At 36.7% G+C, this 15,788-nt stretch overlaps 1 protein-coding gene across 1 annotated transcript in view; it reads right to left on the bottom strand.

Moving 5' to 3' along the window:
* The window catches only part of EML4 (EMAP like 4), a gene marked incomplete at both ends in the record, with an annotated part of 130,067 nt that overhangs the window by 33,543 nt on the left and 80,736 nt on the right, over positions 1 to 15,788 (bottom strand). The window contains 7 exons of the mRNA XM_082672741.1: positions 1,949 to 2,084; positions 2,199 to 2,333; positions 5,471 to 5,566; positions 7,718 to 7,828; positions 8,886 to 8,955; positions 12,727 to 12,876; positions 14,156 to 14,279. Of these exons, the coding sequence (XP_082528867.1) occupies positions 1,949 to 2,084; positions 2,199 to 2,333; positions 5,471 to 5,566; positions 7,718 to 7,828; positions 8,886 to 8,955; positions 12,727 to 12,876; positions 14,156 to 14,279 (822 nt within the window). The remainder of the gene's footprint in view (positions 1 to 1,948; positions 2,085 to 2,198; positions 2,334 to 5,470; positions 5,567 to 7,717; positions 7,829 to 8,885; positions 8,956 to 12,726; positions 12,877 to 14,155; positions 14,280 to 15,788) is intronic.

Raw genomic sequence — 15,788 nt, 5'->3', positions numbered from 1 at the left:
TACAGTCGGTTGCTATGTTGGGAAAAGGAGAAGAGAAAGGGAGGAAACGTAACACAAATGTAGTAATTGGGACTATCTTTCTATATCACAGATAACTATGTTAACCAACAGCTGTTAAGAAAAGGTCCTTGGAACCATCCTTTTGTGAGTTGATATGGATAATTTTAATCACTAACTATTTAGAAAATGACACCTCTAAATTTGTAGGTCTTTGGTTTTAGTATTCATTTATTATAATAAATCCAATTTCCACAGGCAAGTCGAAGGTTTCAGCTGGATTCCAATTCCAACAAGTAGAATTCTGAAGTAATGGAGTCTGATTATGTGATATTTTACTATATTACTATTCTTATATTATCCATTAACAATAAAAACTTCAACTTTTTAACAGGGAGCCACTTTTACTGAGAGCAATGTCATCCTGCATGACCTCCACCATTTAGCCACATAAGATCTCGGGATAGAATGTAGGCTATTACTCTTTTTCAAGGATAAAATCTTTCTTCTTACACTCAAACCAGTTATTCTCATCTCTCTCTCTAAGATTTTTAGTCTTTTTTCCACCACAATACCCAGTTTACTCTCAGGATTTAGGCAACCTTAAAAAGACTACTGATTGATTCTAGCAACTTTGCCTTCCATTCCATTTTCAACTAGGATTCTCAAAATTCTCCATTTTATTATTATTATTTTTAATACATTTATTTATTTATTTTTGGCTGTGTTGGGTCTTTGTTGCTGCGCATGGGCTTTCTCTAGCTGTGGTGAGCGGGGGCTACTCTTCGTTGTGGTGCGCGGGCTTCTCATTGTGGTGGCTTCTCTTGTTGCGGAGCACAGGCTCTAGGTGTGCAGGCTTCAGTAGTTGTGGCGCACGGGCTTAGCTGCTCCACAGCATGTGGGATATTCCCGGACCAGGGCTCGAACCCGTGTCCCCTGCACTAGCAGGCCGATTCTTAACCACTGCGCCACCAGGGAAGCCCAAAATTCTCCAATTTAAAACTGGCTATTCTATACTTAGCTGTTCTACGGCCTTAATGTTCTATTGAAATTGCAAGCTCCTTTGGTCTTTCCTTGGTTCTTATTCTTCTTGATCTCCCTAGAGCACTGAAACTCCTGGGAATTCTCTGCTTCCTTGTTCAGGCACTAAATAAAAAGTTCTATCTTGCTAACTTTTTTTTTTTTAAATCTCACTTCTGTAACCCCTGTAGGCTCTTTTCTGGTCATCTAACTGTGGGACTAAGGATCCTTGGCCTCACAGCTCTTCTCTCTTCCATGGTGAACTCAACCAGTTTTTAGGATTCTTGTGGATAACTCGGAAAATCTGTATCTTTAATCCTTATTTGAATTTTCATTGGCTTAGTATATATTAGTTTAAATTGATAAAAGAAACTGCAATTCACTACTATTTTTTAAAATTGTATTTCCTTCATGCTGGCTATCTCTTGTTTTTGTTAACACATGACAAGTTTATTCACACTATCCTGGATGTTTCACGTTCATAACCATCTTTGTCCCTGAACTTACACTGATCCCTAAGTGGGATCAAAGTTCCATATCTTTTGTAGTGTTGCACATTCATTATGGCTTAACAGAAATATCATTTCTTCTGTGAAGGCTTCACAAAATACTGAAGATTGGGATGACTTCTCTCTTAATCTTTACGGTGTTTAAATTAACATGTATCTGTATCATCTCTAATAATTCTGTATTAACCTCCTGGAAGGAAAGGTACAGTGTAGTAAAATGTAGGTTACATATGCTTAATAAATGAGTAAATAATTTGATTTAAAGAAAGACTATCGTGAAGAACCTTAAAAACAAAATGTATGTTGGTGACTCTCATACTGTCTCCCTGCAGCTTTCTCTCTCCTGGTCTGGATAAGAGATGGCACTGCAATAGCAATATGCGCAAACTGAAAGGAATGACTTCAATATGAGAATACTGTACCTTTAGGCCCTTTCCCAGGTGTGGGTTCTACAGTAGTTTTGCTCCATATAAGTATGACTCCACCTGAGTCTCCAGTAAGAACATCTCCATTCCCCAAGAATGTCAAACACTGCACAAATTTTGGTTTTTCATATTTCTACAATGAAACAATGAGAATTTTCAGTTTTCCCTTTGGCATGATGACTTTATACTTACTCAACGATTAAAAAATTCAAGTTTTATAATGAAGTTATAACATTCTGGTCCTTACCCCAAAAACTCCCTGTTTTCTTGTTAGTGAATTGCCACTCCAGGTCCAGAAAAAAATGTGAGATTTACCACAGGTTATTATAGTATTTGCATCTGTTGGATGGAATTCCACAGCCAAAACAACTTCATTTGTTGTCTGTGGAAAGAGAAATAAAGTTTTAGATGAATGTATATACTTATCTCCATTAAGTACCAATTACAGGTACTGATAATCAAATATAGGAAAAGTTTTAAGGAAATGCCTTTTCTTCAAAGTTCTATTTTCCTGAAAAATTTTAATAATAGATTTTTAGAATAATGATTTAAACTTGATGTCCTTATCCTATTATATCATCTTTTATGCTATCTATATATAATAACTCTGCACTAGGAAGACATTTACATGAATTAGTTTTAGGTTGTTTTAATTTCTTGCATATTCAAGGAAAAGTACGCTAAAACTACCAAATGAAAGAACAATGTACATGCTGTCTTAAAGACATTGCCATTTTGGTCTTAAAAAAAACAAACCAGTCTTATCTTTATTTGTACCATACTACTGACCATTCATTCAGGAAAATATTACTGATTTAGAGATTCAACCCCATGCTGAAGATGTAAAAAGTAGATACAGAATGGTCACTACTGATTCCTACAGAATGAAAAAACAAAAAACAAAGAGCTTTTATGCTCTTTCCTCAAAAAAACCTAGGAAAGGGACCTCATTAAACTTAAAAGCTTTTGCACAGAAAGGAAACCATAAACAGAACGAGAAGACAACCCGAAGAATGGGAGAAAATATTAGTAAACAATGCAACTGACAAGGGATTAGTCTCCAAAATATACAAATAGCCCATGTAGCTCAGTATCAAAAAAACAAACAAGCAAATCAAAAAATGGGCAGAAGAGAAACAGACATTTCTCCAAAGAAGATACACAGATGGCCAAAAGCCACATGAAAAGACGTTTAACATCGCTAATTATTAAAGAAATGCAAATCAAAACCACAATGAGGTATCACCTCACACCAATCGGAATGGTCATCATCAAAAAGTCTACAAATAATTAATGCTGGAGAGGATGTAGAGAAAAAGGAACCCTCCTACACTGTTGGTGGGAATGTAAATGGGTACAACCACTACGGAGAACAGTATGGAGGTTCCTTAAAAAATTAAAAATAGAACGACCATACGATCCTGCAATCCCACTCCTGGGCATATATCCAGAGAAAACCATAATTTGAAAAGATACACGCACCCCAATGTTCACCGCAGCACTATTTACAACAGCCAAGACATGGAAGCAACCTAATGTCCATCAACAGATGAGTGGATAAAGAAGATGTGGTACATAAATACAATGGAATATTGCTTAGCCATAAAAAAAGTTAACACACAGGGAGAAGCTAAGAGGGGAGACAGAGAATCAGTGATGTAGTCCCTGAATCAAATCATTCCTGAGGCAAAATCTCCCTCTGACCTTTACTAGAGGTTTTCTTTAACTCCCTAAACATGAATCAATAAACTCTCGTTAAATTTGCTTTAGTTGTTTTGAAGTTGTTTGCAATGAAAGAGTTCTAATATAGATATTTGGGATACAGAGTTGAGTGAATTTGCTGACTGACTGGGTGTGAAAGTGAGGGAAAAGGAATCATGAACGATGCCCAAGTTTCCAGCTTGAGCAACTAAGTGCAATGTGATGTTAGTCACGGACAGACAAACTGGTTGGGGGCTAACAAATATGATTAGTACAGATTTGGACACTTTGCTTGTGACTTGCGGGATTCAAATAAGGATGTCCAGCAGGCAACAAGAATTGCTCTTGTTACTCTGGGCTGGAGTGAGCTGATGTGGGACATGGCAGGTAGTAACCAAGGCCATGGAAGCAACAGGAGCAGCATATGATATCAACAGAAGACATGGGGTATAACTCTCAGGAACACCAACACCAAAGGTTCTGGAAAGGAGGTCCAGGAGTGGCCACTAGGAGGAAAACCATAAGACTTCATCCGGTAGCCTTTCCTACAAAGGACCAAAATTCACATATTTCACTTCAGTGTAACTTTCCTATGTTTCAATGTTAAATTACTCTGAATGATGGCTGACAGACAATCTATCTTCATTTATGTTTTTTAAAGTCTGAGGTTTCCTGATACCTTATATTCCTTTCAAGTACAATCAAATCTACTCTGCTACTTTCAAAAGATTAACTTATACTATTTAAAAGAAATAACCTCTTTTCATCCAACAAGCTGAAGGCTTGAAGCTTACACAAAACTAGGAGAGCGCACAATTGAAGAGGAATGTGACGTTATTTAAGAGTATAGCAAATATGTCACAGGCTTTTAAAAGCCATGCTGTCAGGACTTCCCTCGTGGTGCAGTGGTTAAGAATCCACCTGCCAAGGCAGGGAACATGGGTTCGATCCCTGGTCCAGGGATTTCCCACATGCCGTGAAGCAGATAAGCCTGAGTGCCACAACTACTGAACCTGTGCTCTAGAGCCCGCGAGCCACAGCTACTGAAGTCTGCATGCCTAGAGCCCTTGCTCCGCAACAAGAGAAGCCACGACAATGAGAAGCCCGTGCACTGAAGAGAGCCCCCGCTCGCCGCAACTAGAGAAAGCCCACGCGCAGCAACGAAGACCTAACGCAGCCAAAAATAAATTAAATAAATTAAAAAAAATTTTTTTAAACCCATCCTGTTGCTTTGAATCCCTTTGAACCTGTCAGAGGGAGGCCGTTTCTGAGCCATATGAAGGCAGTTGCAATGCTAACCTCATTCCTCTCTTACAAGTTATAGCCTGCTCTAAACGAAAGGATTAACACTATTCTATAGCAACTATAAAGGCTGTAGTATTTTATTTAATAATTCCATACACATAATTAAAACCAAAAAACTTATCATTACATATGCTTTTCAGTTATGTCAGCCATATTCCAAAGGTTGAATTTTTCCTTTAGATTTGTTAATCTTTAAAGATTGAAAAAAATAACATATTTTGTTAAAGAAAAAGAAGCCAAGTAGAGTATACAGTCTTAACTTTGAGATTACACATAGAACTACTTTGGCATTTCAGTAGTACAATGTGTCTGAAATATCACTGAAAGTGGTTGAAGCTGCTTGACTACTGTATCTTAAAACTGACTACCATAAGAATAATGACAAATCAATAAATTTGATGAATTTGGCCAGCTGGTGCTTTCTTGAAACCTAAGGATATGCAATATACTTCCAAGGATTTACAAAACAAATAATGTATTCTAAAAGATAATACCCAATTAAAATGTTTTTACCTTTATTTCTGCTCCTTTTGATTTCTTCTGCCAATCCCATACAGTAAGCATATGCTCATTGGAGTCATCAATAACACATAAATGAACACCTGAATCCTAAAGAAAAGTCAATTTAAATAGGCATTTAAAAATTTTCAGATAAGGCTGACTTTCTAAAAAGAAATACCATATTATTAAAACTGCCAAGTTTAAGATAATCTAAAATCCTTTAAGCTCATGGCTCCTTGAAATATAATGAATACACTATTTACTAAGACTGTATTTTCTTCAGAAATATAATAAAAAGTCTTTAAAAATTGTTTTTCCATTTCTAATTTTTTCCCCTAGGTTGATCTCCACTTGCTCTCTAGCCACTTTTATTATTCAGAGATAGCAAATAATTAATTTGGAGGACACCCTAGTCCCTTCTGCAGCTTAAAGTATTTTCTGCTTTAAAGTAGTCTGACTGCATTTAAAGTATTTTCCTTTGAGGTAGATGTGAAATGTATATAATTTTATAACTTTGCTCCTAAATTTTGGTAGTTTGATAGAACAAGCTAAAATTAATGGCTACTTTAAAGTTTGCCAATTTGTTTTCCATGATATACCTGATTTACATTAACATGAATAAACAAGATAAAAACATAACTAATGCCTCCCAGTTTAAGAAAAAGAACTGTGGATGATACTAAAAGATTATTTTTTTCTAGTAGCATTTGTAGTATATGCCTTATGATGTCTATGGAACAAAGAAATATTGTGGTGATAAGTGAGAGGTACCGAGGAAGGGCAGAGCTTACTTTCCTCTTTATCTTTCTTTTATCCTGTATTGGAATGATTACCTAAATGAGGAAAAGTCAGAGTGTGAGGCAATCCAAGATACTCTTAACACTGTAACAATGGTATCAACAAGATGACAACAGTTCCTGCTACAGAAATTTTGGGGGGTAAAAAAGGTTTAAAAGTATTTCCCTTCTGTCCTCTGATCTCCTTTTCTAAATGCCTTTCTCCCAATTCCTGACTCATTATACCCCTTGACATTCAGTGCCTGCAAGCTAGTAAAGTTCCTATATCCACCCAAACTGATCTTTCTGCTCTAAAAATGTCCCTTGCTCCTCCATGTCCCACAAAACACTCATAATCCAGAATATAGCTGCTGATAGTTAGGAACTGAAGAGACAATATGAATATATAAATATATCCTAAAGCATGAATGAGGCCCAATAAAATCTGGAGGTATATTTGTAATTGAAATTAAAAATTATGATCCTAAAATAAAGAAGTTTTCCTGTATACTCTATAATAATTACATATAATTCAAGAATAAATAGAATGTTTACATGAGCAACATCTTGTTTTATTTTCACAAAATAAAGTCTCAAGGCTTAGGTAAGATTGCTAGACACTGAATTTTAAACTTAAATTTAAAATCATGCTGTCGGGGCTTCCCTGGTGGCGCAGTGGTTAACAATCTGCCTGCCAGTGCAGGAGACACGGGTTCGAGTCCTGGTCCGGGAGGATACCACATGCCGCAAAGCAACTGAGCCCGTGCGCCACAACTACTGAGCCTGTGCTCTACAGCCCATGAGCCACAACTACTGAAGGCTGAGCACCTAGAGCCTGTGCCCCGCAACAAGAGAAGCCACCGCAATGTGAAGCCTGCACACCGCAAGGAAGAGTAGCCCCCGCTCGTTGCCACTAAAGAAAGCCCGCACACAGCAACGAAGACCCAATGCAGCCAAAATTAAATACATAAATAAATTAATTAATTAAAAAAATCATGCTGTCATCAATTCAGAACCAAAACAATTCATGATTTTAGTGAACGCAAAGGTCTGACTGTTTCCTTTACTCCAATATGACATTAAGAAAAGACAATACTTGTGGGAGAACTGGCCAAGTTTCATGTCTGTACATTTTCTAAGTAAAATAGATCTCCATGATTCAAGCTGAAGCAAAAGCACATCTTACTGCTTGTTTCAATTTTACTATGCTACGTATGCATTCCTTTAACCATTTCCTGCTATTACGTTAGAATCCTATTTCAGGACAGAACAAAGTTAAGTATAATTAAGCGAAATATCCTGGATCCTATCTAAACCAAAGTACTTTAGCACTTAGGTTAAAATGCTGGCCACTGTTAAGCAATAGCTAACATCTAATTTTTCAATTCAATTATCACTTTCCATGAACACAGACACAAACAAAACTAAGCTTAACTTCTTTTCTGTGTGTTTGTGCAGCTGGCTAACTCCCTTAAATACTTACTGCTTTTGAAAAATCCAGGCATCCTACTCCACGCTCAAAAGTTCCAAGTCCAATAATTTGCAGTGTAGATAGACTAACTGAATCCCACACTCTGACATGGGGTTGCAGGGGCTGCAGAAACAAGGGGAAAAACACAAGACAGCAAGACAACTAGTATTTAGGTAGATGAAAATAAATACCACTCCCACAAGAACTGTTTACATATGCCCCCAAAGAATCTTGAGCAGGTATTTTCTTCTCATACCATGAAAGTAAGGAAATAACAAAAGTGATAACAGTAGCAGCAAATGATTTGAAGTATTTACTATGTGTTATATACTATTCTGAGTATATTACATGTATTAATTCATTTAATTCTCACAGACCTATGGGTTAGGTGCTATTTATTATAACCACCATTTAACAGATGAGGAAACTGAAATGGAGGTAATAACTTGTCTATAGTTATCCAGCTATTAAAAGGTGGAGTCAGGATTCTAACATCAGCAAATTTGCTCTGGAAATCCTGCTTTTAGCATTACTTTCATTCCTGAGAAAATAATACTTTTTAAAAGAATCAGTGTCCAATAAATTGCTAAGCAAACAGTCCTTAAATAGAATTTACAACTGGAAGGGTCTTAAAAGTCATCCAATATAACCCCTCTAACGCCTTTTTCTTTAAAGAAACTTTAAGTCGGAAAATGTCATGAGTAGTCATACACATGCTTATCAGTCATCATTAATATTCACTGTCGATCCTTACAAATAAGGGATTTGTTATGTAAGCCAATTTAACAGTACTGAATAATAACTGAAAAATTTTAAATGTTATCATTTCTAGTCATATATAAAATCAAGGGATTCATCAATTTAGGGCAACATTGATAAATTATTCTCTGTTTAAAAAAATTTTTTTAACAAGCTTATCAGTTCTCCCATTTTTACAAGTAAATAGTTTCCTTAGGGAGAACACTTATTTTTTTTTGAAACAAAATTTTTACTTTGACTCTCTTTTGTTTTTTTGGAATGTTATTACATCCTAATATTTTTTTTCCCTGCTTATACTAGAAATCCCTTAATAATTAAATTTTAAGAGAATAAAATAAATGAGTTATGGTTAAAATTACAATCAATTCCATTCTAATATCAATATCACTAGGTACAGAATGCATAAAACTGTGCCACTCACCCTTCCATCCTTATCCACTCCAGCTATCTGTCCAGTTGCAATCCTAATTTTGTCAGGATGTATAGCAAGGCTAGAAAGCAGTATTAACAACAATTTTAAATACAGGAAAGACATAAAACAGCAGAAATATGCCTAAGTATCAACATTTTTCAAACAGTTTTTAATCATTAAAAATATCTCAACGTGATCCATTTGATTTACTTTAGCAAATCAAATAAACAACAATTACCTAAAGGATTTCTTTCCTAAGTTTTCAGCTGTACTACTTCCTTGTTAAACTGAACAAATTATTATTAGAACACTAAATCTGAAGAAAATATTTACTCATAATTGTGGCATGATAAATTAAACTGTTCTCATTTGTTCAAGTTCCTTTGTAGTCCTGCACCTAGGAATAAATATTCACATGGTTTTATTACAGTGAAGATGCAATATTGCATTGTGTAATTTTACTTTATTAAAACATAAGCATTGGGCTTCCCTGGTGGCACAGTGGTTGGGAGTCCGCTTGCTGATGCAGGGGACACGGGTTCGTGCCCCGGTCCGGGAAGATCCCACATGCCACGGAGCTGCTGGGCCCATGAGCCATGGCCGCTGAGCCTGCGCATCCGGAGCCTGTGCGCCGCAATGGGAGAGGCCACAACAGTGAGAGGCCCGCGTACCGCAAAAAAAAAAACCAAAAAAACAAAAAAACCCAAAAACATAAGCATTGGCTTCCCTGGTGGCGCAGTGGTTAAGAATCAGCCTGCCAACTTTGGGCAAGAAACTTTTAAGTACAAATTGAAAATACTGCAAAATATATGCCCACATTTCTCATGCTAAACATATGAGTGATGAGCAAGATTTTTAAAAGGATGTCTTCACATCCGTATCTAGAATTCTTCTACATCTTGCAACCAAGGGGTAAGCGCAACTGAGAATGTAATTTTGTTCTTGGTATGTATTGCTCATTAATCTCCGGAAGAGTAGTATCAATTTAAACTGTCATAAATAAAAATGTTTTAAAAGTGTCACCAGGGCTTCCCTGGTGGCGCAGTGGTTGAGAGTCCGCCTGCCGATGCAGGGGACACGGGTTCGTGCCCCGGTCCGGGAGGATCCCACATGCCGCGGAGCGGTTGGGCCCGTGGGCCATGGCCACTGAGCCTGCGCGTCCGGAGCCTGCATGTCTGGAGCCTGCGCTCCACAACGGGAGAGGCCGCAGCAGTGAGAGGCCCGCGTACCGCAAAAAAAAAAAAAAAAGTGTCACGAAAACTTCCCCATATTAAGAATTATACCTTTTAAAATGCCTTGATAATTTGATTGGTATAAATGGTATCAATTTTTTGGGGGGGGGCCACTCTGGGTCTTTCTTGCTACACGTGGGCTTTCTCTAGTTGTGGTGAGCGGGGGCTACTCTTTGTTGCAGTATGCAGGCTTCTCATTGCGGTGGCTTCTCTTGTTGCGGAGCACAGGTTTCAGTAGTTGCAGCACACGGGCTCAGTAGTTGTGGAACGTGGGTCCTAGAGCGTGTGGGCTTCAGTAGCTGTGGCACGCGGGCTCAGCAGTTGTGTCTCGTGGGCTCTAGAGCTCAGGCTCAGTAGTTGTGGCGCACAGGCTTAGTTGCTCTGCAGCATGTGGGATCTTCCTGGACCAGGGATCGAACCCATGTCCCCTGCATTGGCAGGCGAATTCTTAACCACTGCACCACCAGAGAAATCCAATGGTATCACTTTATTTTCTTTTATTACTAAGGAGGCTAGAGTTTATCAATGTTTCTTTAATTCTATTTCCTCTTACTTAAATAGTTCACATCCTTTATTGTGGTCAATTATATTAAAAGTAATTAAAACCCTAACACTAACATTTTGCCATATTAAAATCCAAAAAAGAGGGGATATATGTATACGTATAGCTGATTCACTTTGCTGTACAGTAGAAACTAACACATTGGAAAGCGACTATACTCCAATAAAAAAATAATAATAAATAAATAAAAGTTGTGGAAAGAATTTAAATACAAAAAAACCCAATCTTTTAAAACACATTTTAAAAAGTGAAATTGCTGGACTAGGTAATATATATGCATGGTTCAAATATCAAAAGCTATAAAAACACATATTGAAATTCTGCTAAAATCTCATCTACCTTGCTATTATCCCTACTCCCTGCAACCCCAGGTAATCACTGTAATCAGTTTCTTTTTATTAATAATTCTGGAAGAATTTTACATATGTGGAAGCCAACATAAATATTTATCTTCCACCTCCTTTTTACACAAATGGTAGAACACTACACACACATTTTCTCGTTCAAACTTTATACTTAGGAGTATGTCTTAGGGATCTTTCCATATTAATACACAAAGACCTTCCTCATTCTTTCTTTTTTAAAAAAATTTATTGAAGTATAGTTGATTTGCAATGTTGTATTAATTTCTGCTGCAGAGCAAACTGATTCAGTTATACATATATACTTTTTCATATTCGTTTCCATTACAGTTTATCACAGGATATTGAATAATTCCCTGTGCTATACAATAGGACCTTGTTGTTTAACCATCCTCTATATAATAGCTTGCGTCTGCTAATCCCAAACTCCCAATCCTTTCCTCCCCAACCCCATCTTCCCCTTGGCAACCCCAAGTCTGTTCTCTATGTCTGTGAGTCTGTTTCTGTTTCGTACATATGTTCATTTGTGTTGTATTTTACATTCCACATATAAGTGATATCATATGGTATTTGTCTTTCTCTTTCTGACTTACTTCACTCAGTAAGATAATCTCTAAGTCCATCCAACCTTATTCTTTCTTTATAGCTGCATGGTAACCTATAGGTACACCACAATGTTACTAGTCCCCAGCTAAAAGATATTTAGGCTGTTTCCAATCTTTTCTATCACAAATGATGTTGTAATAAGTAATTCTGTACACATATTATTCTTCTAGTGAAAAAGGCAATATTTTAATCATCTCTAAAAGTTTAACAATATCTATATAATATTTTAAGTCTAATATATATTACAGTAATTTTTTTTTTTTGCGGTACGCGGGCCTCTCACTGTTGTGGCCTCTCCCATTGCGGAGCACAGGCTCCAGATGCGCAGGCTCAGCGGCCATGGCTCACGGGCCCAGCCGCTTCGCGGCATGTGGGATCTTCCCGGACCAGGGCACGAACCCGTGTCCCCTGCATCGGCAGGTGGACTCTCAACCACTGCGCCACCAGGGAAGCCCTAGAGTAATTTTTTTCTAGATAAAGATATAGTTGCCAGAATAGTACAGACATAGAAGAGAAGATTTTAAATGTTGGAAAATAATGAATCTAAGCAATAGATAATTAAAGTTAACTAAGAAGTAGTAAAATTAATTGAGTACTTTAAAAACATGCCAAGTATATAAAAGGAGTTCTCACTTTTTTACAGTTTGACACCCTATGGGATACTTTAATCCTTATTCAGCCATGATTTCCCTCTCCCCCCAAAAGCATCAAGTTCAAGATTTACCTACATAAAATAAATCCTCAAGAAATATTTAGTAACCAATAATCACTCTTAGAAGTATGCAAAAGTCTAGAATGCCCCACATATATCTGATGTTTTAGGCCAGAAGAAAAAGACCATAAAAGATGTGGGAAAGAAGAAGAGGTCCCAATTGAGATTTATAGATGATATGTTTTATTGCAGTGGATATCACACCAACCATTCTGGAGGCCTGTAAGTCTTTTTTTTCTTTCTGAAATTATCTACAGAATGCCCATAATATCCTTAAGTTCTGAGTTTTCCATAGGAAATCATTTCCAATAAAAATCCAGATTTAAAAAATAAGAGCATGAAATTAAAAAATGAACAAATGTTAAACGATACCAACCATTTCACACAGTCTGTATGACCCAGGTAGTGTCGTTGAGTTCTCTCCTCATAATTAAATAGTACTACTACTGATGCTATGAAATAAACGATTTCCCCGGTAGGAAGAAGGTAAACATTAGCTCGACAGTCCTTTCCTCGATAACCATATCTTAAAAGAGTCAAGGTTTTTAATAAACATAATTTTCAAAGTTTAAATAAACAATTTTTTCATGGATACTTAAGGGAATCAGGAAGGTATAAGAAAAGAGGACTGGAATGGAACTAGAAAGCTCATGTCCTGCCATTAGCCCTTGTGGAACCCCAAGAACTTTTAACATGCTTAAATCTTAGTTTCCTCAGTCAAAAAACAAATACATATTATGCTCCTAGTATGTGTCAGGCACAGAGCTAAACACACACATCTGAACAAAACAAATGTAGGCCTATGTCTCTAGAGTTTACGCTTTACAAGGTGACAAAAATTAACACCAAATATATCATTAGAAATTGTGGAAAGAAAAATAACAGGATGCTAGGAGAAACCATAAAAGGAGTATCTAATTTAAATGGAGAGAGAAAAAGACAGAGATCACAAGAAGGGCTATCTGAAAAAGTGACACTTACGCTTGACCTAAATGATGAATAAGAGATAGCCAGGCACAGTCTGATATAGGCAGAGTGTCCACTAAGAAGCTGTACAGAATAACAGGATTGGTGAGTTTTCTCAAGCTAATTTCTGCCAAAAGGAGGGACTGATTCAAGGGGTCGGGCAGGAGGATGTAGGAGAATGAAGGCAGAAAGCAGAGTTCAAACTATTAGCTCCTTCTGCTTCACTGAGAGTTTCTTAGAGGGTCTAAGAGAAATGAGACTTTCTAAGTGAAATAAGGAGCACTTTGTTTTATATACTCATTTTTTTAAAAAGCCTGGCGGTGAAGAAGTTAATTCTCAAATTAGAATCCACCTTGCTAATTTGAGCTCTTAATAAAATAATTCACATTATTTCACAGCTTACAAAATGCTTAACTGATGTTTTCTTACTTAATTCTTACAATGGACCTGTGAGATAGGGATTATTAACATCTTTTTGTAAGTGAAGGAAGTAAGGTTCATTAGGGATAAGTGGCAGAGCCAAGGCTCAAACACTAGCCTTCCAATTCTAATCTGATGCCTCTTCTACCACACCACAAGCACCTGCCTCGATGTTCGTAGGATATTGCTTACCTTATCTGAAAATATTAATTTTGGTAGTTTTAAATTGCTAATAGCAAAATACATGTAATATGTGAAAGGATTAGAGATGACATCTCTTTACTTTCTCAAGTGGTTGCTATGTTTATTACATTTACTTTTTTTGGCATAAAGACAATTTTGATAGAGGTCAAGTAAACTAAATTTTCTTAAACTAAAGACAAAGCAAACAAATTTGCTGTCACAATAGAAAAGGATACACCCACTCCAGTTTGAGCTTCTCAGGAGGCAGCTCTGTTCTGATGTCATCATAGTTGTCAACATCAGAAGGAATGAACATTGTAATTGGTCGACCTCGCATAAACATTTTAATATATTCTCCTTCTGTTAAGACACAAGAAAAAAATTAAGACAGATGTATTTGCTGAATATTCATAGAAAAGCGTATTATTAATGTGATACAACAAAAACAGATAAAAAATAGCTACTTCAGAGTTCTAGTCTCATTATACATGATTGCTTTTGTATAAAGACCTAGTCCAAAACACTGTAGGAAAAAAACCATTGGTCATTTCCTTAAGTAAGAATAACTATTTTCATAATTAAAATATAATTTATCTATGAGTTGACACATTTCAACAAGACGGCCAGGAAAGTTGAGGTACAGAAATGAAAAGAAAATAATTTTGTGATGGCAGTTTCTCTGACAATTGAAAAAAGATTGTCAGAGTAGAAAACAACCATGTCCACCACACTACCTGATCAACCTACTGACATTTAACGGCATACAAAACATGGCCTCAGAATACACCATGAGGAGTGAAGTCAGACACCCTCATAAGTCAGGAAGGGGAGAGAGACTAAGCGCTCTGCTACATAGGGCAGTGACCAGAGCTGGATGGAAAGAGGACCACGGTCCCCTACTTCACAATCATGCCTACAATCAGCCTTGAGTCTAAGCAATTAAACTATAATACACTAACATTTTAAAGACAGTGCTAGGAAACAGTTTTCGAGTTAGCAGCAAAAACATCTTTTATTTATATAAACCAATAGCTGTTTTTAAGATGTGCAACAGTCTAAAACTAAAAATGTTAAAAAGACAACTCCAGAATCAAATCAATATTTATTGTACACCTTTTACAAATGAAAACAACACTTAAGTGAACAGATGAGACTGTTTTATGTCTTAAAAACAAAACAATACTTAAGTGAAAAAATGAGACTGTGTATGAGACTGTGTTGGGATCCCTGGTCGCAGCATCCCAACCTACATACAGACAGGTTTAATAGATGTTGATGGTGGTCGTGAAATGTTTACAAAAGAACCTAAGCAGGAGGGAGAAAATAAGGGACCGAGTACAAAGGCATAGGCAATGTCTAGAACTTGCTAACTTGTCTGTTATGTGAAAATCATGTTAAAAACAGACTGAAAATGTGATCATCAACCAGAGGCTGATACAACCTTAGGACCTCTAATAATGACCTAAGCTACTAAGGAGAAGAGTAGATAATCCAATAGCTTATGTAATGCAAACCATGGAAGAAGGAAAGAAATTATTTGCTGAATGTCTGTAAATATTTCTTCAGAGTCAGATTTTAAAACTCTGCTTGTTATGGGTTAGAAGTTCGCATTATTTTTATTATTATTACTCATAGTGTGTTCGGCCTCAGGGTTTGATCTAAGAACAGGCTAAGACCTCCCACGCCATAGTTTTAATACCACATGATGTATGTCTCTATTACTTCTGAATCTAAGAGTGGGCTCTGCTTCCTGATGAGTTGTAGCATAGCTGGACTTTGATGATAACTAAATGATTTAGTTATCAGCTGTAACTATTTCCCTTCAGCAATCATCTTTATCTGTATCTCCTTGTCATTTTTTGTATAGTT

The sequence above is a fragment of the Grampus griseus genome (genome assembly GCF_964374135.1).
Source record: "Grampus griseus genome assembly, chromosome: 15".
NCBI classification, from domain to species: Eukaryota; Metazoa; Chordata; class Mammalia; order Artiodactyla; family Delphinidae; genus Grampus; species Grampus griseus.
The sequence above is the reverse complement of the archived record's forward strand: the minus strand, read 5'-3'. Positions and strand labels throughout refer to the sequence as shown.